Source organism: Sciurus vulgaris (genome assembly GCF_902686455.1).
Source record: "Sciurus vulgaris genome assembly, chromosome: 11".
In the NCBI taxonomy this organism is placed as follows: domain Eukaryota; kingdom Metazoa; phylum Chordata; class Mammalia; order Rodentia; family Sciuridae; genus Sciurus; species Sciurus vulgaris.
In genome coordinates, this window is record NC_136472.1 from 57,410,722 (window position 1) to 57,434,419 (window position 23,698).

At 44.4% G+C, this 23,698-nt stretch overlaps 1 protein-coding gene across 6 annotated transcripts in view; it reads right to left on the minus strand.

The window, feature by feature from the left end:
- Positions 1-22,122, minus strand: part of INSC (INSC spindle orientation adaptor protein) — a 130,682-nt gene extending 108,560 nt beyond the window's left edge. Inside the window, exon 1 of one of the 6 annotated variants that reach the window (XM_079102790.1) lies at positions 21,985-22,122. In XM_079102790.1, coding sequence (XP_078958916.1) covers positions 21,985-22,080 — 96 coding nt within the window. In that variant the 5' untranslated portion in view covers positions 22,081-22,122. Of the gene's footprint in view, positions 1-2,437; positions 2,628-19,891; positions 20,139-21,984 lie in introns of those variants that run through there. The other 5 variants (XM_079102791.1, XM_079102792.1, XM_079102793.1 and 2 more) reach the window with 5 other exon arrangements.
- Between the last annotated feature and the right edge of the window lie 1,576 nt (positions 22,123-23,698).

The window sequence follows — 23,698 nt, forward strand, 5'->3', positions numbered from 1 at the left end:
AATATTTAGTATAACTACAAGGCATTAATAAAAATGTATTTTACACCATAAAAATACTTAACTAAAGACATCTGGTGCTAGTATATATTGATAATTCAAAACAAGTTTCAAGACAATAAGATAGAGCTATAGAGCTTCACTATATAAAAATTAAAAGTTCTACTCATCAGGAAGATATAATAATAAGGATATTTCTAAAATATGGTCTTAAGATATCCAGTGTGAAACTGATATAATTTCAAGGAGAAATGAACTAGTCCAGAATCACTGGTGGAGATTTCAACACAATTCTCTTAATTAGTTGATAAGACAAACAGGAAAAATTATCAGTACAGTACAGAAGATTTGAATGGTACAAGTAAGGTAGCTTTAATGTTTATGAACAGAATACTACATCCAAGGTGTCAGAACTACAGTCTCTTCAAACACTTGTGAGTTATTTTTTAATTGACTAGTTTCAGCAAATTTCTAAAGATCAATACTATAGATGCAGTCTCTACCCCATACAAATATTCCCATACATTTGGATAGTTTGAAACATGCAAGCCATAGGTCAAAAAATTGATAGCAGAAATGAGAGAAAGCCTGAATGATTATGAAAATGCATACATAAAAATCTCCTAATATATAAAATAGAATTGAGAGCAAAAATCAAAGCCTTAAATGCTAAATTAAGCATTTCTAATTTAAGAAAAAAAAGAAACTCTGAAAGCTAGAATTCCAAACTTCTAATAACATAAGTAATTTTAAAAAGAAAATAATTTCAAAGAAAGTATCAGAAGAAAAAGAGTTAAGACAGGAACAAACATTAAATAAAACACAAAATAAAAATAAACACAGAAAATAATCCAGAGTTAAAACTTGTTTTTGTAAACAGCAATAAGGTAGATAAACTTTTGGTAGACCAGAACAAAAGGAGAAAACACAAAGATTAGTATTAAAAGATTTTTGTTAACAGTCAGAGATAAGAGATTATGCAAAACCATTAAAAACAAATGAACAAATTTCCTTGAAAAATACAATTTTCCAATGTTGACTCAAGAAGAAATAGATCTATAACCACTAAATGAATTAGTAGTTTAAAATCTTCCCATCAGGAAAATGCCATGCCCAGAGAAGACCATAGATGTCTTCGTATCATCCAAAGGAAAGATAAAGCTACCCAAACTCTTCAAACAGGAAAAAAGAGAACACATCTCAGTTGATTTTAGGAGACTGTCACAATTGATGCCAAAACTAGACAAGAACAAAACAAGAAAGAAAATATATAGATAAATCTCATATAAACATGAAGAAACTTTATTAAACAAAACTAACAAAATCCATCTATAAATGAAAATGATAACACATCATAACTCCACTGGGTTTAACTTAAAACACACATAGTTATCATAACATTAGAAAATAGATGAATAAACTCATCATGTAAATGGGTTATAAGAAAAAAAAATCTTGGGGACTGCAGCATGGCAGAGCCTACAGAAACTGAAACCCAGATTTGTGAGGAATTTGAAACCTTCAGAGACCCTGTAAGTCTACAGAGTAGAAACTGTAGTTCCTCAGATCCCCATGGCTAGATGGGAAGACACACAAACAAAATGAAAAATAAAAGGGGGGGAGGGGGGAATAAAGCACTCTGAACAAACCAGGATGCTCCAAATATAGACTCCATTGACAAAACAGTAGAAGAAATGTCAGAGAAGGAGTTTAGAATTTACTTAGTAAAACTGCTTCATGACTTTAAGGAGGATATAAAGAGTGAAATCAGAGCTATGTTTCAGGAGAAGGAAGATAACTTAAAGAGATAAAGCTTCTGAAAAGAAATCTAGAAGAAATCTTTGAAATGAAGGAATCAATAAACCAAAATAAAAATTCCATGGAAAGTAGCACCAACAGAGGAGACCACTTGGAAGACAGAACCTCAGGCAATGAAGACAAAATATATAATTTTGAAAATAAAGGTGACCACACAGAGAAGATGATAAATTGTGTGACATTCCCTCACCCAGATACAATGCCTGAACAGCAGCTGCTGAAGCCAACCAAGTGGAGTTACTGTGACTACTTCTGATAAGCAAGACCCCCAAGGCAATAGCACTGTGGCGGGGTTTGAACTGCTGCTCAAAAAGCAAGTGAAGGGTAAACAAATGCAGAAAGAAATGTCTGAATTCATCCGAGATTGGATAAAGCATGAAGAAGAATATGCAAAGAACTTGGCTAAGCTCTCCCAGAACCACTTGGCTGCACAGGAGGAAGGCTCCCTGGGAGAAACATGGGCTCAGGTGAAGAGCCTGGCAGATGAAGCAGAAGTTTATCTCAAGTTCTCCGCCAAGCTTCACAGCGAGGTAGAGAAGCCCCTAATGAACTTTCATGAGAACTTCAAGAAAGACAAGAAAAAGTGTGACCACCAAATTGCTGACCTCGGCAAGCAACTCACCAGCCACTATGCATCAGTAGAGAAGGCCCGGAAAGTCCTCACAGAGTGGCAGAGAGACCTGGAGATGAAGGCCCAGCAGCTGGCGATCAAGCTGAGCAACAAGATGGAGGAGGACATCAAGAAGGCATGAAGGACGCCCACACAGGCTGGTGACAACCTCATGCACTGTGGACCTCTACAACCAGGCCCAGTCCAAGTGGTTTGAAGAGATGGTGACCACCACTTTGGAGCTGGAGCTGCTGGAAGTGGAAAGGGCAGAGATGATTCGGCAACATTTGTGCCAGTACACACAGCTGCAGCACGAGACGGACATGTTCAACCAAAGCACGGTTGAGCCTGTGGACCAACTGCTTCGAAAAATGGACTCAACCAAAGACAGAGAGCTGTGGGTCAGAGAGCACAAAACGGGTAACATTCGCCCAGTGGACATGGAGATCTAGACACACCTGTGTGGCTTGGGGGTCTTGCCCAGGAGAGGGGTTGGATGTCCCACAGAGAGGAGATGGTAGCTCCTGCTGGATGAAGCTGCCCTCCCACCCACTCTCCTGTCCACTGAGGAGAGAAGAGAGAGTTGGTGATTCCACAAGGGTGATCTGGATGGTCCAGTTGGGGATTCCAAATATTCCCAGGCCAAGAAGACAGACCTGCAACCCTGCCCTTGTCTCCAAGATTGAAGCCCCCCAAACTCCATGCCATACTTATTGCTCTGAGAACAAACTGAGGCTAGAACTTTGTGGCCCCTGCCGAGTTCCATTGGGGTGGCCATCACACACTTGTGCCGTTGGATGCCCCAAGGCCCATCCTCCAACTGGTCCTTTATCTCCTTAGGGGCTTTGGAAGATCAGGGGAGGGCCGCCTCTGCCTCCAAGCCAATGTCAGGATCAGAATCATGGATAGAAGGTGCCATCAGCTCAGCCTGCACCTTGAATTCTTCACAGCCCTCTCTCTATTTTTCTCATTGCATTCTGGGAGCACAAATCTAGTTTTTTGGGTTTTGTTTTGTTTTTTGTTTTGTTTTGTTTTGTTTTGCCACTTTTCATCCCCATGAGTCTTGGGAAGGCCTGTTTTCTGTCTTCCCAGACCAACCCTGCCTAGAGAGGTCAGGATGGAACTACCTCATTCAACAAATTAGCCCCAAGTCTGAGCATTGACTCATGGTTCCTATCAGACCAGGCATTGTCTCTGAAGTCTCTGGAAATCCCAATCCATCCATTAATAAACTGCTTTCTCAAGGCAGTCTCCACCCTGCCACCCCTGACCAGTCTCACTAGAGGGAGCTTTCCAAAGTTCTCAGCCAGCAAGACCTCCTGCAGCTCTGTGCATGTCCAAAGGCTTTGAGGGATGGAGATACCAGTTCACCTCAGAAACCAGATGGGGTCTGTCTGCCATGGAGTCCTGTCCAACACTGGGCTACCCTGACCACCACTCTCCTGTGCTGCCCACCATGGGCTTAACAGGGTTGGGTCAGTCCCACATGGGAGACACTTTAGGGCAAATCTTTGTTATCCCCCATATGGCTCCATCTGCTTATGCATGATGGGGTTTGCACTGCTGTCCCTTGTATGGGCATTGCAGACTCTCATGGCCATGGGAGTTCACGCTATCCAAGCGTGTCTTGCCACATGGGCTTCCACCTCCTCTGAACTTTCCAGAATCCTATGCCAAGCCCTCACTTGGTGCCAGCACCTCCTTTCCCTCTGTCCATATTCCCTGGAGAAGCCTGGGCCAAGTGTGATTCGAGAAGCTTTTCAACACTGCCCCTGGGTTCAGCCCGTCACTTCCTTTCTCTACTACAGCAAACGTGATCACCATGTTAACCTAGAGAATCAGCCTGAGGGGACTGGGAGAAAAAAATTACATAGTGAGCAAGGAACAAATTCTAGCCAGAAACCCATGTCTGAGGGTCCATCTTTCTTCATCTTTCCATCAGTGGCTTTGGATTGACCCTTACATCTTCCATGGGGACAGAATTCTATGAGCACAATTCACTAATCTTTCCCTCAGTTTTACATGCTAATTGTGGATAACATTAATCCTGAATCTCTCAGCATCTCTTCCATTAAATTGGAATTGCTTTCTCATGGTTTATATTAGAAAGATGTCCAATATACTAAAGCAAACCAAAAAAAGAAAAAAGAAAAAAATCTTACCACCATTTCAGTAGATGAAGAAAAATAATTTGATAAAATTCAATAACCATTTATAACAAAACCCTCAAGCAAACAAGGAATAGAAGGAACTTTTCTTAAACTGATTAAAGCGCATCTACCAAGATAAAAATATTAAGAACAAACCTAAAGAGGACACATTGGAAGTATTTCCTGTGATATCAAAACAAAATAAAGATGTCCACTTCTCAACAAGTTTTATTCACTGTTGTCTTAGAGAGCTTAGCTAGGATAGAGAGAGAAAAAATGTATAAGAATGGAGAAAAATCAAACTGCTATTTGCAGTGGTTGTTTTCCCCAGGGCTGGTACATCTGCCGAGGCAGAATAGTACACAGCCGAGAGACAGGGCGGAGGAGGAAACAGGCCCCTGCTGTGCTCACTCAGCCACACACCTATGTAGAGCTGAGTCCACCAGGCAGGCCACTGGGCAAGTCAAGTGTTGTGGGTCTGTGTCCTCCCAGACACAGTACCTTTCCCTAATTCTTATAAGAATACAATATGAACTAGCAATTCACCCTCATTGTCTATGTAGAAGACCCAAAAACATCTGTGAATAAATTACTTTAAATTATAAAGGAGCTTAGAACATTGGCTAAAAATAAGATACAAAAAGGCAAATGTGGTCATCAGGAACACATCATATGCCCTGGAAGTGATAAGAGAGGCCATTAGAGGAAGGAAGGGCGAGAGGAGGAGGAAGTTGATGGGGACAAGAAAAGACCATTAATAATGGCAACAAAAGACATAAGGTACATCATGAGTCTATGTGCCAGCCCTTTATTGAGGAAACTAGAACATTATGAAAATATTTTAAAGAAGGTCAAGAAAAGTTAAGAGATATTTCAGGTATATGAAAGATCATGCCTGTGATCGGAAAATGTCAATTCACTATAAACAGATTCATAAATTCAATATAATCCTAATCAAACCCCCACAGGATTTTTTTCCTAAAATTTGAATCTGAAATGAATAGGTAAGATATTTCTGAAAAAGAAATTAGGGGGACTTTTCCTGCCAGATATTAAGGCTTTTTTTTTTTTTTTCTCAATACCAAATACAATATGATGTTGACCCTGGAGTAAATATCAGGAACTGAATAGTAGCCCCCAAGACAGACCTAGCAAACATGAAAACTGGATTCATGACAAATGACGATGATGGAACCCTGGCCCATCCCAAACCACAGCAAAAGGTGCGTGGAGGTGGAGAACAGCCGAAGATGTTCACTACTGTTCCTGCCTGTCTGAAGGGAGGTTTGCCCTGCCCCCCACCTGCCCCAGCTCACTTTCCCCAGAACACAGATCTGGCTGGATTGAACCAGACAGAAACAAGTTAAGAGGGCTACCTAATTTAAGAGCCCTTTCTGCGGTCAGGAAAGAACAGCCCATCTCGAGGACCAAACATGATGGCTTCTAAAAAACAAGAAAAGGAAGGTTAATTTAGAGCCCTGGGCTGGGCCAGATACCTACCACCCTGCTAAAAGAGCAGACAATGCACAGAATCAGGGTGAAAGAGAAACTAGAAGAACTACTGCCACCACATCCTTTGTATATCCAGGCATGGGGCCGCCCAGCTCCTCAATACTGGCCTGAGTGGGAGCTGCCCCAGGCTGAGTACTCAGCCTTACATAGTACAGGTCTCTGTTGGCATGCCTGTACCTGTCTCTCATCCTGATACTCCTGTCACCTGGTGAACACCACAACCCCCATCCCTAGCCTTTATGTTGCTCCTTCCCAAATCTAAAGGGTGACACAAAAGAGCACAGACGGACAGCCAAGAAACCTGCAGACTAGTGTCAGTTTTAGCAGTAGTGAGCTGTGTCAAGTTACTTAATCCCCCTGGGTCTTTTTGCTCCTAGGAAACTGGAGGTATTAATATATATTTACTAAATTTACTAATATATATATTTATATATATGTGTGTATATATATATTCAGCAATCTGGGACAGCAGGTATAAATATATATGTGTATATATATATATATATATATATATATATATATATATATATACATGTACTTAGCACAGTTGTTACAAAGATCAAAACATAATAATAGGTGTGACCATGCTTGATGTCCTTTGATTTCCTTATATGATGCAGTGAAAATAGGAAGGACGTATTTAAGCAAAATAGTTTATGGAAATAAGAGTCTCTTAAAAGACACAAAGGGATACATTTATAAAGGCGGACTTTTAAGTAGTGAAAAATGAGCCCTGTGTCAACACAGAAATCTGGAAGACAGGGTCCTAACCAAAATTCCTGTTGCTGTAATATAAGCAAGAAATTCAGAATGTTATAGCAAGACAGTTCCTCAGGAATTGTCTCTGTCCAACCCTGCAGTTTCTACTAAAGGAAAACGAGGCCTTGAGGAGGCAAATGACTGACCAAAGTCACACAGAAAATTAATGGCTGATTCTAGATCAGAACCCCAGTTTTTCTTAGACTCTCTCTCAGGTTCTGTCTGAAACCTGTCTTGGTCCCTGATAACTACCTTGGACATCATGATGCCCCACATCTGAAGAAAATCCAACTGCCTTTCCTGGGAGGTAGATCTGGGGACACTTACATTCCTGTGTCTACTGGTTGCTTGCTCATAAGAGGAACTCATGCCCCTCCATGTGGGGTCCCTGCAGAGCCTACAGCACAAGGCAAACAGGATGTGTTGACCAAGAGCTGAAGAACCACTTATCCCCACCCCCACCTCAAGCACTGATGCAGATCCTGGGGCCTGGGCTGGCAGGAGCAATGACCCAAATTTCACTGACTCTTTGGGAAACTGTGTCCCCCCATTAGCTGTCCCATCTAGGATCCTGAATGTACTTAGGGGGCATGCCAAGGACACTTCTGTCTGAAGTTTGGCTTTTAGACTGCTGTGTGCTGGGGAAGAGGCTGCTTTATCAGTGAACTTCAGCAACTTGAGACAGCAGGGGAACAAATAAGTGGGTCTGGTGAAGTTCCCAGAGGCCCAGGCTCAGGCCAGGCTAAGCATCGGACTTAAGCCCCAAGTACACCTCCCAAGTGCCCACTGGAGGCCGTGGGCTGAGTTCTTTCCAGATGAGCAGCAGCTTTCTCCTCTTTCAATGACTTCAGGAAGAGGAACCACCCGGCAGAAGACACCCCAGCTTTCTTCTCCTCTCAGTAGGCTCTTCATTGTGGAGTGGCAGGCCCTTTTAATCACATGTGTTCATGGCCACCAGTAAGACTTTGCCAGGTTATGAGTATAGCAGCTGAGGCTCATAAAAACTGGTCACAGGCAAAGCTATATGAATACCTAAAGACCTATAACTGGGCAGCCACAGGCAGTTCTTTCTGATCCCACAGCTGGCCAGCCTAACATTCTGTCTTGGTCTAGGTCAAGAGGGGAGAGACTGTGTTCCTGGGGGTCAAGGAGAATATCTGCTCTGCATCAAGTACCAGGAGATGATAGAGAAAGCAATGAATAAAAACTTACCTTTTAGAATTTCTTCCTCCTTGGAGAAAGATATATAAATGCATAATTAAATAAAATATAGTGATTCTCCCAGCACAAGTTCAATAAAATGTTCAACCTTTCTGCCACAAGTGATCTATCTGGTCTTGAACCATGGAGGCCCTCTGTCTGGGCCTCCAATTTCCCATCTGTAAGAGGAGAAGGCTGGGTTAGATGAGCTCCTTCTCTGGATCTAATATTCCTATAACCCAATGATCTCCCTCCCCCAGAAACTTCCAAAAGAGTCATGACCAGAAACCAGACCCAAACTCTTGCTCCAGCTTACTCTGCCCAGAATCCAGGCTGCTCTTTATTCTTTACTCAAAGGTATCTTCGAGTTCCAGTGACATCCACTCCCTTTTGCTGGTTATATTAGCTTTTGGTACCCCATATTGCATACCTGGCTATAGAACATCTGGGGGCCACCCTAACAGAATCCCTGCTGGCCATAAGTCCAAGAAGGACTCATTCAAGGCCCCAGTCTTGCTGCCCTCCCAGCCCCCAGTCTATCCCTCCTCATGCTTATCTGTTTCAGTCTTTCAAAATGCAATTCTCATTGCTAACATCCTCTCCAAAACCTGTTATGTCTCCCTTAGCTTCTGTCTCGAGGTCAGGTCTCCTCAGTCTCCCCTGGCTCTCTAGGAATGGTTCCCAGACCACCCCACCCCTTCTTAACATTCCATCCTCTACATAACATGTTCCTTATGTTCAAACTTCAGGAAAGGTATCCTTCAGGACCGACCTTCCCTCCCCACTCATAAAGTTTCAGGTTAAATGTGAGCACCACCTAGAAGCTTCCTCTGACTACCCACCACCACAGGAGTCCTAGAATACTGAAGTATTGATACCCCTCATCCTAGGCTTGCTGGACCATGCATGGCTTCACAGCTGACCATGACCTCCTATGGGACAATCTTGTCTCCATACTGGGGCCAAATTCCCACAAGAATATGTCCACTTTGGTCAGCATCTGGTGCAATGCTCCCCATGTAGCAGGTAAGGACTTATTGAAAGCAAGAAAGAGAACAGGACAGATCACTGGGGGACAGAAGGAATGGATGAAAGTGATGAAGGGCCTCAAAGGCACTGTTACACATACTTTCATACAATAAAAACTAAACTAGACAGGTAAATGAATGAATAAGTAGACTTGGATCCACACCACCATCTTCTGTCACTTAAATTACTAGAGGCTCCTCAGTCCTCTCTCCTCCTCCCTCCCACAATTTATCATCTTCATAGCAGCCAGAGCATATAATTTCTATGCTCAAAATTTTCCAATGGGGACCAGAGCACGGCTCTGTCCTTCCCCGCCTACCTCTCCTGCCTCCTCTGCCCACCACACAGCTCCGAGAACCTTCACCCACAACCAAAATGTCTGCAGGTGCCTCTGCAGCTTCCAGTTCTGCCACTGGCAGTAATCAGAGAATTCAGCAGACACAAAATCAAGTAAATGAGGTTGCGGACATACTGAGAGTCAACATGGACAAGGTATTAGAAAGAGACTAGAAGCTCTCTGAGCTAGAAGACCCTGCAGTTGCATTGCAGGCAGGAGTTTCTCAATTTGAGTCAAGTGCTGCCAAGTTGAAGAGAAAATGTTGGTGGAAGAATTGCAAGATATGGGCAAAAAGGATCAGCATTCTGGTCCTTAATTGTCATCATCAACCTATGGAGCTTCTTTTAATGAAGAACAGATGAAACTCAAGGCTGCTGTCCAGGAAACCTCTTTGAGACATTCATCTTAGAACCTGCTATATTATCCAGCATACATACTGTTATTTCTAAAATGATTATTTTTGTTAGTTCATGTAAAGTTTGGTTTCTAGGCTGTGTGCCCTTGTTTTTAAATATGTTCTCCAGACCAGAGGGCCAGCCTGCGCACATTTTGCACAGTGCCTTTATAGATTTACCTATGAGCAACAGGGACTCTGGATTCCAGAGTGCTGTAACCTAGACTTAATGTTGTCAGTAATTCATTGCCATTGATTCCAGTTAAGGGAATCCATTCCAAGTTCACTATCCTGGGCATTTGACATTATCTTCAGAGCTTTGGGTAATCACATTTCCAAATTGTGCCTTCCAGGAAGAACACTACTGCCTAATACTGATCTGGGACAATAACAGGCTGTGCCTTATTTTGACACTTTCCTGGTTCCCTGTAAGTCCTCTTCTTTTTGTGAGACTCTTGCTATATTTAAAATAAGATGCTGGAAAAGAATTTTTGCTCTTCTGTTAGAAAAAAATTTTTTTTCCACTGGGGCTGGAGTTGTAGCTCAGTGGTAGAGCACTTTCCTAGCATATTTGAGGCCCTGGGTTTAATCTTCATCACTAACTACATAAAAATAAATGAATAAATAAAAATGTATTGTGTCCATCCACAACTTACAAAAAAAAACACTTTCCCAATGTCCATCTACATTATTCAGATTAAAAGCCGAAGTCTTCAAATAACATATATAAGCCTTCATGATCTGGCCTCCAGTATTGCATTGACCTCAATGACTTAAAGTCTCCCCATCTCTCACTTCATTCCAGTCATATTGACCTTCAGGCTCTTCCTCAAACATGACTCAGGACCTTTGTGCTTGCTATTTTCTCTATTTGATTGCTCTTCCCCCAAATATTCGCATGGGTCTCACTTCCACTTCCTCTGAGCCTTCCTTTCCATGTGAAGGTACACACCCCTTCCTGTCCTGGAGCTCCCTTACCATACTCTATATCTCTCCATAGCACTCAGTACCATTTTATATACTGTACATGGTCCTGTGTACTGTTCATCTTCCCAAAGCAAAAAGCAAATCCTATAAGGACAAGAAATGTGTGCTTTGCCCACTGCTGTATCACCAGTGCCTAGAACAATACTTGGCATGTAGGAGCTGAGCAGATCCTTGAATGAATGCGTGAGTGAGGAAAGGAGTGGATGAGTCTGTAATCTAGACGCTTGCCAACTTCAGTTATTTTTCTAAGATGTTCTTATCTGATGCCACTGCCATTGTCCTATGTTACTCAGTTCCAGCTCATCTGCCACTGCAGCAGATGGACAGCACACATTCTGGGGAGCTCTTTGTAAATGACAGTCTTCAGAGAACTGAAAGAGCAGCTTCTGGAGAGGTGGGGCCAGGATTAGTCCAGTGCCTGGTTTCTAAATGCCACATTTTAAAATTCTGCCACCCTTCCACCCAGGCTCTCTACAAATTCCACAAGGTTAAAGTGCAATCATGGTAGAAAATGGAAAGGAATACTTAAGCACCCTCCCCTCCACAGTAAGACCCACAGGGAGCTATGTTTCTCTTTGCCTTTCAGGACTGAGTCCCTATCCCCTCTGCAGAGCCCAGTTATTACTTTATATCTCTCTGACCAAGGAATCAAACTCCTAAATTCTCATCAATGGAGAGCCAGAAAAGCAGAGAGCAAGACAAGAGGGCTAAGCAGTGTGGCAGCTCTGGTCAGCCACTTTTCCTGCTAGTACTCTGCAATCCCATGCCCCCCGGCACTCAGCCAGTGCTCCTTACCTGGGTTTCCAAGTTGGGAGGATGATAGGAAAGAGGGAGGAAAGAGAGGGGTGTGAGGGTGACTCATCAGCCTTGAGTTTTGCTCAACATAAATTTTCATCAGCGAATGGATAAGTGGGTAGCAGATGGGTGTGTAGGTGAGTAACCGAAAGATGACAATCACTGAATGAGTGGGTGAGTGAGGAAGGCCAGAGTGAGTGAACCAGGGCACCCAACAGTCTGATCTGTCCTGGTGCTGTGACATCTTTGCAAGAATGGCTTACAGGACTTACAAAGACCCACTCTGTGTTCTCTTTCAGGCCTACGTCTGGTGCAGTTCCATGGGTTGGGGGAGGTGGGCAGCTCTTGGCCCATAGGAATCATGAAAGTAACCCTTAACTTTTGTAGAGTCTGTAAAGATCTTCCAAACAAGCAACCAAGGAAAGTCAGGACCATCTGAAAGCCTCTCATATCTCCATACAAACCAGAGATGGGGTTAATGAAGAAGCACAGGCATGCCATGCTATTAACCACCTTTTCCTCCTTAGAATCATCCAGGAATTCAATGCCACCTGTCACCAGTCCCCAAAAGTTCCTGATTGACAGTCAAATTTATTTGCCCAAAAGATGGTAAAGCCTTTAGGGGACATAAATGTGGCTGACACATACCTTGAACATGACATTTCCCAAAGTGAATTGTTATCTTTATCTTCAAATCTACTTGTCTTTTAAATTTTTATTCTACCAAATGGTACCATCATTAACTGGTTGCTTAGCTGATAAAATTTCATTCATTCATTCACTCATTCAAAGTGTATTTGCAGTCTGTGTCAGTAACACGGTACCTCCTAGGATGAAGTATTGAGCAAAACCAGACATGGTAACAGCCCTCACAGAGCTCATCATCAAATAGAGAAGATAAGCATTAATTATTAAATAAACATGCAAAACTGCAAGTGTGATAAAGCTTTGATGGAGTCATATGTGTTTGAAAGCTTTATAAAATGGAATTCAACCTAGTCTTGGAGTCATAGAATAACAATTGAATGGATAAGTGAGAGACAAGTAGGACTTTGGTTACATGAAGAAAGGAAGAGTGTTCTGTGTAGAGGAACAGCCTTGCAAAGGACTTAAGTGAGTGGGGCCTAAGAAGCCTGAGGGACGATAGAAGCCAGGGTGGCAGGGCTACACAAGCACGACCTTGCAGGTAGAGTTTGATCTTTACCTTAGGATCAGTATGAAGCCACTGAACTATGTTTAAGGAGGAAAATGACATGAACAGAGTCATGTTCTGAAATGTGCTCTGGATACTGTCTGGAGAGCATAGATGTAGGTGGACCACTGAGGAAGCATAAAAATGGTACCTCAAACTAGAAAATGCTGGTGGAAAAGGAGGAAAGTGATGGATTTGAGAGATGGGCATTAAACATCAATAAGATGTGGGGTGGCTTGGGATTTGAGAAAGGGAAGCATTAAGGATGATTTCCAGGTGTCTCTGACTTGGGCAGCTGCATAAGCAAAAAAAAAGCCATTTGGTGAGATCTGAAGTGCTTGATGAGGATAGGGATGAGGAAGGTCATGCAGGGGAAGATGCTGGAAGCTCGGCTTTGTACATGCTGAGTCTAACAGGCCTGTGAGACACCAACCCACCAGGTGCCTCGATTCCATCTCCCTCACCTCCTACACTCATTGGTCATGGTGCCCTCTTGTCCTGACTGAATTCCACAGTAATTACTGCCTGGATAATGAAAGTCGCCGGGCTCTCTCTTCTTTCAATCCAGACACCTCGGAGCTGTGAGTCTTTCCAAATATCACTTCCCGAAAGTGGCCCTCACTGACCACCCAGTCTAACGTACCGCTACCCCATTACTCTCTGCCTCAGGCACTTCAGATTGTTTTCTTCTAAAAATATGTAACAGTGCATTATATTTGTTTATTGTAGAAATAGTCATATATGTCCTAACTCTGCTAAAGGAGCATGGAAAAGATGACACGCCAATAACAGGGGGCACATGTGGTCTCTGGATCTTGGCTTCCAAAGACCACTCTTCACACAAAGGATCCTGAACTCCTTGGATGAATGGACTGGAGCAACAGAGAACAAAATGAGTTGGTAACTTCTTGTTATAACAGATAGTAAAGAAGTACTATCATGGGGACAAGTCAAAAAGGAACAGAAACCAGTTCGTACAACTCCTACTGATTGAATCTGGAACATTGTGAACATCAAATAAAATGAAAGATAGTAATTGATTTAGCTCATTGAGTAGATGAGGAATATATGAGACCCAAGCAGAAAGAAAGAAGGGAAAGAGGGAGGGAAAGAAGGAAGGAGAGAGGGAAGAAGAGAGAAGGTCAACATAAACATAAAAGAAATGATGAATTCAAAATTATCAATGACCATAAAGTTGGTGGGCATAAATTTGATGAGGAATAGGATATATACATAGTCTCAAAGTCGCACTCCACAAATTACCAAGGAAAAAATAGTAATTTCACAGTGGAGAAAGTGGTGGGCATTCTGAACATTCCCATTAGCCTCTGTCACCAGCAAGGGACTGACTCCCACATCATGGCTTGCTGATACAAGACTTCAGAGAACCCATCTTCCTGCCCACTTATATACAGCTTGAATCCAATGATGCAGAACCACCAGACAAACTCAAATTGAGGGATACGCAACATAATAAAAACATAATAACAAAAACATAAAAGTGACATGAGGGAGTCACTTGGAGGTGGCTAGCACACAAGAGGCCCTAGGTTCAACCCCCAGCACAACAAAAATAAACAAATAAAGCAGAGGAATTGCTCAGAATTGAAGGAGACTAAACTAAAAGTAGTCTTCAGATTGGCTCCTCAGTGGGGAGAGGGAAATGGGGAGCTACAAGAGATTATTGGGATACATTGTAAGAGACTTTTCTTCTTTTAAAGAAATACACACTGAAGGATTTAGACAGAGAAATCATGTCTCCAATTCAGTCTGAAATTGATTTAGAACATTTTATATGTGTTCATACATACAACAAAAATAAATATAGTAACATCCAAAACATGAAATATAAATTATATAAACAAATACATGTAAAAATAAGTTTATTTTATGCTTATAAGATAAAATGATATATTTTTATATTATTGAAGAGGAAATTAGAATGATAAAGTAAATCGAACCTCATGTACCCAATTGAGGAATAGGAATAAAGAAGGATTTCTGCAAGTTTTCATTAAGTTTAATATCATGCCATGTCAAAATTTAAAAATTGACATGATTAGTAAATATGCAAGGAATGTTAGTTGAATAATTGAGTGAACCCATATCTAGCCATGACCCTCCCTGCCTAAAATACCCTGGTGCCTGCCTGTCAGTGGTTGGGGATGTGGATGGGTCGTGCATGTGCTTAGCACTCACAGGGCCTTGGGTTCAACACACAGCCCTCCCTCCAAAACATCTCCTGTCTGATTTCCCATCACTACTGCCCACCCCTGCCATCGGCTATGGTCATAACTGCTTATCACACTCAGCAAAGTTAATTGCCTTAGCACACACAGGTCTTTGCCTGGAACAGCTTTCTCTTAACTCTCTGTCAACTTCCAGTTATCTCTCAAGACTAGGCTGTGCACTTTCACCTCTACCAGCCTCTGATGGTCACACTTGGAGATGACACTTCCCCTCTGAGACACCACTGTCTCTAAGACCTGCTTTGATCATGCCCCACAGGCAGGCCCTTGGTGTTTACAAGTCTGTCTTGCCACAGGTTCCTATTGGAGCCTGAGGACTGGGATGTTCCCTACCCCTTTAATCCCCAGGCCTTGTCTAGATCCCAGCACAAGAAAATACCTTCATGAATATTTGAAGCACAAATAAATCAGTATTGACAGAACTTTCTGGATCTTCCAAGATAGTCTCTGACTTCAGTCTCTTTAATTCTCTTCAAAAAATATAGAGGTGAGAGAAATGGCTTCTTCCCACATTTTACACACAAGGAAAGAGAGATTCAGAGAAGATAAGTGACTTGACACAAGATAACACAGTGTGCTCATAAACTGAGCTAGAGCTGGAATCAAGCTCTTGTCAGGCAGTGTTCTTTCCCAGAAGGTGAGTGGGACTGGAAAGGAGGATATTACCTTTCAGGATTTGTCTATTCTAAGCCAGATGGTATGCTTCAAATAAATTTTCTAATTCTAGTCTCACCATTTTAGTACAAACAACCCCATTTTACAGATGAGCAAACTGAAGCTCCAATTCAGAACTATCTGGCTACAAAGCCCATGCTCTTTCCCCTGCATATTGCCAGGATGTGCTGCCCACCTCTGACCCTCCATCAGAGGTGGGAGGTCCAAAGTGGAATGCTCTGTCCACAACAGCATCTTTTAAACCAGCACAACACACAGGCCATAATGAAGCAGACCACAGGCCTCATTTCACATGGCTTCCAAACCAGGATATTTGGTTTGTAAGACAAAACCTCCATTTCTCCAGCAGAAAGTGAACACCATACACAATTACCCAGTTAGACTGCTGACGCCTACAGATACTGCATCATTCTGAACAAAGTCTTCTCTGCCCAGAGACATCCTCAAAATATCCAAGATTCCCCCAGAACTTGGCACTAAGGGGACCTACAGCCAGGGAAGGGGAGATTGGGTTGGCTGGATTGCAGAGTCCAGGGCAGACATTGCTCCAGGGAAGAGTGAAGCCACAGAAGTCCACTGCTGCCCAACCCTGGCACTGGGGTGTGGATCCCTGCCCAGCCCAGTAGGCCTTTCTCATCCCCCACCATCCCTGCTCCCCACAGAGCAGTCTCCATCTAAGGTTTGGAAGGCCAGTGATGCCTTCCCAGACAATGATGCTGATGACCTTCAGGTCTTGGGGTCAGAGAAGTCAAGCCCTTTGTCCTGTCCCCACTTTTCCTAAATAACTGCTCTTACCTGATTCCCAGACCTTCAAAATGAGGACGTTCCCAATCTCTTTAGAGGTCAGTGGACACCCACTCCAGACTCTGAAGTCAGACAGAGCTGAGAAGGAATCGTTGCTAGCTCTGACCCTGGGCTCATTATTTGCACTTTCAGTGCTTCCTTTTCTTTATCTTTTAAATAAAAGTACCTATTTCAGAGGGTTATTGTAGAGGTTTCCTGAAACAAAAGATGCAAAGAACCAAAAAAAAGAAGGAGGAGGAGGAGGAGGAAGAGGAGAAGGAGGACGAGGAGAAGGAGATTACTCAACAAATGTGAGTCACCCTGAGCCTCAAGCCACTGTTCCCCACATAAGTTCTGACACCTCACCTGGTGAATCTGTTTTCACTTGGTTGAATTTAAAGTCCATAGAACAAGCAGAGTAAAAATAATATGAATCTTTAGCAGAGATGTAATCAAGTCCTTTTTGGGGTGGCATTTATCTGGGGAGGAACAAACCCCTTGTCCACACCCAGCACCACCACACACAGCTGAGTTCCTGGTCACCATGTATTTCCTCTTTCCCATTTTGTGGTCAAATTCTTCTGGGAGGATTAACCTTGAACATGAGCAACAGCCACCAGTACCAAGAGGTAGGCACCCAGTAGGAGTCCTGAAAGGTCACCATTAGAGATATTCTAATTGTTGCTCTCCACATACTCTTTGTCAAACATTAATGGCCTTGGGGAGAGTAAATTAATCAGTATTGAAGTTAATTGGTTAGACGTTTCTTCAGTTTTGCAGTATGGCAAACCCCTGCCCTGCACTCTGCCAGTAAGAGGTGACAAATGACTTTCTGGGCATTTGGTAGACTTGAGATTCCGTATGGGGAAAAAGGGCTGAGATCTGGCCTGTGGCCTCACAGATGCAGGGGAGAGATCAGGATCGAGCCTTGTGTGCCCCTACATACTCTGAACTCCCAGTTCCTCATCCAAACCTCTGATTCCACCAGGCCCTGATCAGGAAGTTTGCAGTCTATACTGGGGGAGGCAGGACTCAGGTCCAAGAGACACAGACCTCCCAGCAGAGTCCTAGGCTAGGCAGACATACATGAGGAAGGAGTAGCCATGGAGCCACGGCCAGGTTTAGGGCAAGGGTCAAATGCCTTTGGGTACCCAGACACTTGAGCTTTTGAGACAGAGAAGAGCTGGCAGCTGAAGCACTCAGAGCAGGGGGTGTTGATCAATGGCTCGATTCATTCTCAACAATCCTCATTGTCTGAGCCAGCACAGAGACGGGCATTATCTCCCAAAGCCACTAGGAAAAAAGGTCCCAAGGCATGGTCAGGAATCAGAGTTCAAGCCTACAGAAGCCACATTGAGATATCTGGCTTAAAATTTGGATGACATATTTGAGATTGAGGATGTTTCGAAAAGTACCCATACAATGTGGTTCCCATCCTCAGAGACCAACAGAATGCCTAATTGCTGGTTGTTCATTTATTTCTTCTGTTCTCTCTCTCTCTCTCTCTCTCTCTCTCTCTCTCTCTCTCTCTCTCTCCAAAGGATATGGGGATTTATAGTTTAAGATTATGGTCTATGAAGTTGTTAATGTAGATATTAAAGAGATCAAAGCCCTGGTTCTAGTAACTGTTAGTTACTAGAATGGAGCAATGTGATGGACTTAGAGCTTCCTAGTAGCCAGGGTAAGAAGAGAAACACAGTAGGAAAATACTTCCTTCCCCCCACCTTCACTCTGCAGGAAGCCTGTTGGACTGATCACAGCCTACACTTACTTCGTCAGTCCCAAAGGTCCTGTCTAGGATCAGGCCAAGGGGAAGATCCGAGTAATTCCTACAGTAAATGAATGAGCGTGACTTTTCCCCCTTGCATATTAGGGGAATTGATGGGGTACCCCTTAGACCAAACCACAAGCACTAAGAAAGAAGTCTAACTTCCTAACTGAAGGAACACATCTAGTCCGGGCACCTCATGGAAACATGATCAGAAGAGAATGGTCAGAATGGGAGAGATCTAGAATTCAAAATAAAATAATAACAACAATAATAATAACCATCAGCAGCTGATATTTTGAAGCACCTACTCTTCAAAGCATTGTTGAGAGTGTCCCCAGGGTTCTTCAGGGGAAGGACATCATGAAGAAGATGATTTTGTCAAGGAAAGAAATAACTACTAGAAAAGGAGAGAGGAACAGAGCAAAGGCTGTCCTTCCCCAGCCTGTGACAGGAGACTCAAAGTAGGGATGGATGACTGAAAGAAAGAAATCAGAAAAAAAGAATCAGCCCAGCTCCACTCACTGATCTTCCCAGTCCAAAGGCTCACTACTCTTCTGCAGCAGGGAGAATCCAGCGTGTAAAGAGAACCTGAAGAAAATTATAGGTATTGAGGTGTGCCTCAGACCCTAGCCTTACCTTATTGCCTTGTGAGACTAGACTTTTCACCCCTAAAAGGGCAAATGATGCTTCAAAGTCCCAGACTTTAGGTTTAAGAATGTTCTCTAGCTGAATTTCTTGGGCACCCTCAGTTCAGATTAAACAAGACACCCCAAAGCATCATATCACCACCTGCCATGACCCTGCCCCCAGCCCCAGCCAAAGACCAAGATTTAAGATATTCCCTGTTGAGGCCAGTTTTTTGGACCCCTTATCAGAGGTACCAAATATAGGCAGAAAGGGCTGGGGGACACTGAGGAACTAAAGGCTGAGAATAAGATCAAACCAGGCATATGCGGTTTGCATTTACCATTTCCATGGGATACATATTGAATGTATGCGTGTTTGCACTGAGAGGAAGTGTGTGCATGACAGACATGTGGACAGGAGTATGTGTGCCCTGAGCAGCCACAAGCACTGTGTGCGTGCCTTATGAGTGTACGCTGTGTGAGTGGACATCCCTCTGTCTTCCTGCCTCTTCTGGTCCCCCAAGCTGTCTCCCTAACCCTGGCCCATTCAAGTGGGGTCGGAGCCCCATTCACTCTGGTGGTGGCTGAGAGCTCTGATCTTACTCTGCCTCTAGCCCTGAGAAACCAAAGCTGCTTGACACAGACAAGACACCTCAGCCTGGGGACAAGTCAAGCACTCTAGAAAATGTGAGTTCAGATGTTGTTCCTTATGACCCAGCTCCTGAGGCCACAGGCTCACTCACGCAGCCATCATCCAAATACGGATGGGCTGAACCCTTTTCAGGGCCTCCAGCACCATCCCCTACAAATGCACTTCCACAGGTGCAGACACCACCCACCCCACATGGCAGGTGCCACATAGACACACAGCCACCTCTGAGCACACTCCAGGCCCATATCACACACAGATACACTCATACACCCAGCCTCATGCCCACATCTGGGGCCAGACACACTCCCTCCCACTGGCACATGCTCCCCACTCGTAAGCACTCACTGACACACACCTACCATCCAAAGAGTCACAAACCTGCTCTGTCCCCAACCGGGCTGGCAGATCCAACCTCAGCCGTGGATTCAGGCAGTCAGGGAGGCCACCTTGTCTGCTTACTTTTCTTCTGAGCATGCGAGGGAGCAAGCGGGTGCGTGCGAGTGGCCAGTGGTGACAGGGCGCAGCTGGAGCTCCAGAGGCAGGCGCAAAGTAGCCGCTGGGGCCGGCCCAGCCCAGGGGCCGCCTGCTGCCCCCCGCCCCCGCCCCGCTCGCCCCCGCCCCCCTGCTCCGAGGCGGCTGCAGAATCCCAAGGCCTTTCCACAGCAGCGCGCTCCCTGCCAAGCCTCTGTCCCGCGTCAGGCACCGAATCTCAGCAGGGCCGAGGGCTATTTCAGTGCCCCTGGCAGTGGAAACATCGTGCTGTCATCTGTGGGAGCGCTGGAATGGGGACGCGGTCAGGCCTAATTAGAGACCTGGCTCACCCATGGGCAGGGCGGGAGTCACGGCAGGCAATCACCCCGGAGCCTGCGGAGCCATCAGGGCTGGGACGCCCAGATGTGCCCCGCATGCCAACATCTGGAGAGGGGAAGGGAATGCGCTGCAATCATTTCTCTTGGAACTGAAGCAAAACAAGGAGGGATTTGGGTGCAGTTCATATGCTCTGTGGAGGGAGCCGCCTAACCCAGCAGCCTCCAAATGCCTGGAATTTGACTTGGTTCATTCACTGCAGGTGCTTCCCTTTGGACCCTAAGTCACCCACATAAGTTACCCTTCACATCACAGATCTGCCAAAAATGGCAGGAGCTGATGCAAAGACTCCTTCAGGCTTAGGCAAATCAGACACTCCCCACCCCACTCTGGACTCCATGTCAAATGGCTAAGTCTAGAGAAGTTTGATTCCTACCCAAAAACTCAGGAATGTTGCATTCTTAAACTGCAAGGAAGCTTGGAGGTCATTCCATCCAACTCCCTCCTTCCTGTCATGAATCCCCACGGCCTGGAGAACCATTACCTATTCTTGTAGATCACCAAGAAAAAGCAGCCCTGGCTTCCCTTGGGCCCTGTTCCAAAGTTTGAACTTTCTCATTGGCAGGAAGTTCTTCCTGGCATCTAACCTAATCACTGCCAACTATGTCACTTTGCTACATTATGTGTTCAAGTTGAGGAAGAGGGAGAGCAATGACACAAAGTCCACTCCAAGTCCCACTTCACCTTCTCTTCCTTGATGCTAATTATCTGTTTCTGTTCTCAGATTCTAACTGAAACTGTATGTTGCTCCCTGGCTTTGGACATTGGCATTAAGTCACCTGCCTCAGCTCTCTAGGGGCCCAGGGATATATATGTGACCAAGTCATTCCCCTCAGACAAGCCAGTTTTGCTCCCAGCCTCCACTCATTCCAGATTACCTGGTTCTCCTCCCCAGCTCCTGTCTCAACAAGGACTGTCAGGGAGTAAGACAGGGTTTGGGGCTTCCAGTGAACTGGGGGTGGATGCTATCACTGGGGTCACAGCATTCCCCAAAGGGGCAGTTTGCATAATCTTTTCTCAGTCTGTTTCTGGTAGGTCACACTTGGTTTGCTACATGCTCCTTTGAGACACTTGAGATTAATGCCCCTCATCCAACACACACACACACACACACACACGCACACACACACATACAACAGTATGAGAAAAACAGTCTGGACTTTGTTCTCAAAGAGACCTTTCTTTGCATTCTGCCTCTATACTTTCTAGTTGCATGTCCTTGGGCAAGTCACTTAACCTCTCTCAGCTTCTGTTTTTCCACATATACCATGAGGATCATCATCATCTCTACCTGCTCCTACGGTTTGAAAAGTATGGAATAAGGTCAGGTATATAAGATTACCTGGAAAGTCAAGATATTTTTTAATATACCAGAAATGGAATGAGGCTTAGATTTTAAATAGCCATCAACATTAGCAAAAAATCTCAGAGGCTTTTATTTCTAAGACCAAATTGTGTACCTGGATTTTGGGACAAGGGAGGAATAACTCCGTTTGCTACATGTTCCCTTGAGACAGTTAACATTAATGCCCTGCGCCCTACACGCACGCGCACACACACACCCCCTTCCCAGATACCTACAGCACAACACAGCCTCCTGGACTCCTGGAATCCCCATAGGCCCCAGCCACCTGGACCCTTGTTGGCCGCCTCTCCATTCCCTGGGGGCCGCCTCATGGCTCCAGTCTTGGCCCCGCAGCAACTCCAGGTCTCCTCACATAGGCGCCTGTGAGCAGCTTCTCTCTCCCTGCCCATCCTTCTGAGCCATGGCCCTAGGAAGACCTGTGTAAGAGCCCTTCAAAGCACTTCAGGACTGAGGCTGCCCAAAGCAGCTTAGAGTTGAAGCCTCCTCCCCCTCCATCCCCTCCTCTCTGCCTGCCTGGCTTCCCAGTGCTGGGCTGCTTAATTCTTAATGGAAATTCCATCCGCAGCGCGGGCCCTAGCTGGCTCAAGAAGTTCAGGCATGGGCCAAGAGCGAATTCCACCTAGAGAGAAGGGGCCTGCCTGACCATCTAAACACATGTACACAAATGTACACAAATGCACACATACACACAGGCGGGGAGACATTCACAAACAGTCTTACCCAGACACATCCATACCCTGAAAGACAGTACATTCCAACCACTAGCATTATTGCATGGTACTAAGTACTTTACAGGTATCAACTCCTCTAATCCTCCCAGCAGCACTAGATTCTGGTATCATCCCCATTTTAACACACCAGGAAACTGGAGCATGGGGACGTTCAGTAACTTGCAGAGGCATCTGGTAATCACAGCCTAACATATGAGCACTAGGAGCTGTATAAGAGGCATACATGTATTGTTTCATTTTGCTTCTATAGTAACTTTTTGTAGATCCCGTTTATTCCCATTATACAGACAAGGAAAATGGAGGTGGTGGCTTAAATCCCCTATCTGGCCTCACAGATGGCACAATGAAGAAGGTACTACACAGATATTCATGGGAACCCTCCTAGATGTACAGGGAGACACACAGGTAAGCAGACACATGCTCATGCTCAGAGGCATAGACACAGCAGCTTATTCTACCTAAACCAAGGCAGGAACCTCAGGAATGGTCCAGAGCTGCTTCAAGCAAAGATTTCTGTTTTAGTCAGTTTTTCTGCTGCTGAGACTCAAAGATCTAACCAGAACAATTTTAAAGGAGGAAAAATTAATTTAGGGGCTCATACAGTTTCAGAGGTCTCAATCCATAGATAGCAGTCTCTATTCCTTGGGGCTCAAGGTGAGGCAGTGCATCATGGCAGAAAAGTGTGGTGGAGGGAAGGGGCTCACATGATGATCAGGAAGAAGAGAAGGGAGGTCTCCACTTGCCAGATACAAATGTATATCCCAAAGCCAAGCCCCCAATGAATCACTTTCTCCAGCCACACCCCACCTGCCTCCAGGTACCAGTTAATCCCATCAGAGATTGAGTCACTGATTAGGTTAAGGCTAGAACCCAATCATTTCTCCTCCAAACCTTCTTACATTGTCTCACATTTGAGCTTTTGGGGGACAACCAAACCACAACAGTTCCCTTCAGACTTGTCCTTCTCCATGTTCTTCTCCCTTCCCAGGTGGCCTACCTTCAATCTACCAATCTCACAAGTCACTTCAGCAAAGGCAAGTTCAGGTCGAAGAGGAGGAAAGACTTTTTTTTTTTTTTTTTTTTAAGAATATTGCGTAGTTTATTTGTATTTTTGGAATTCATTGTTAAGTCTGCATAAATGTATCAAATTCACTTTTATCATTCAGGAAGTAGTCTGTTATATTTTTGCTCTTTTAAA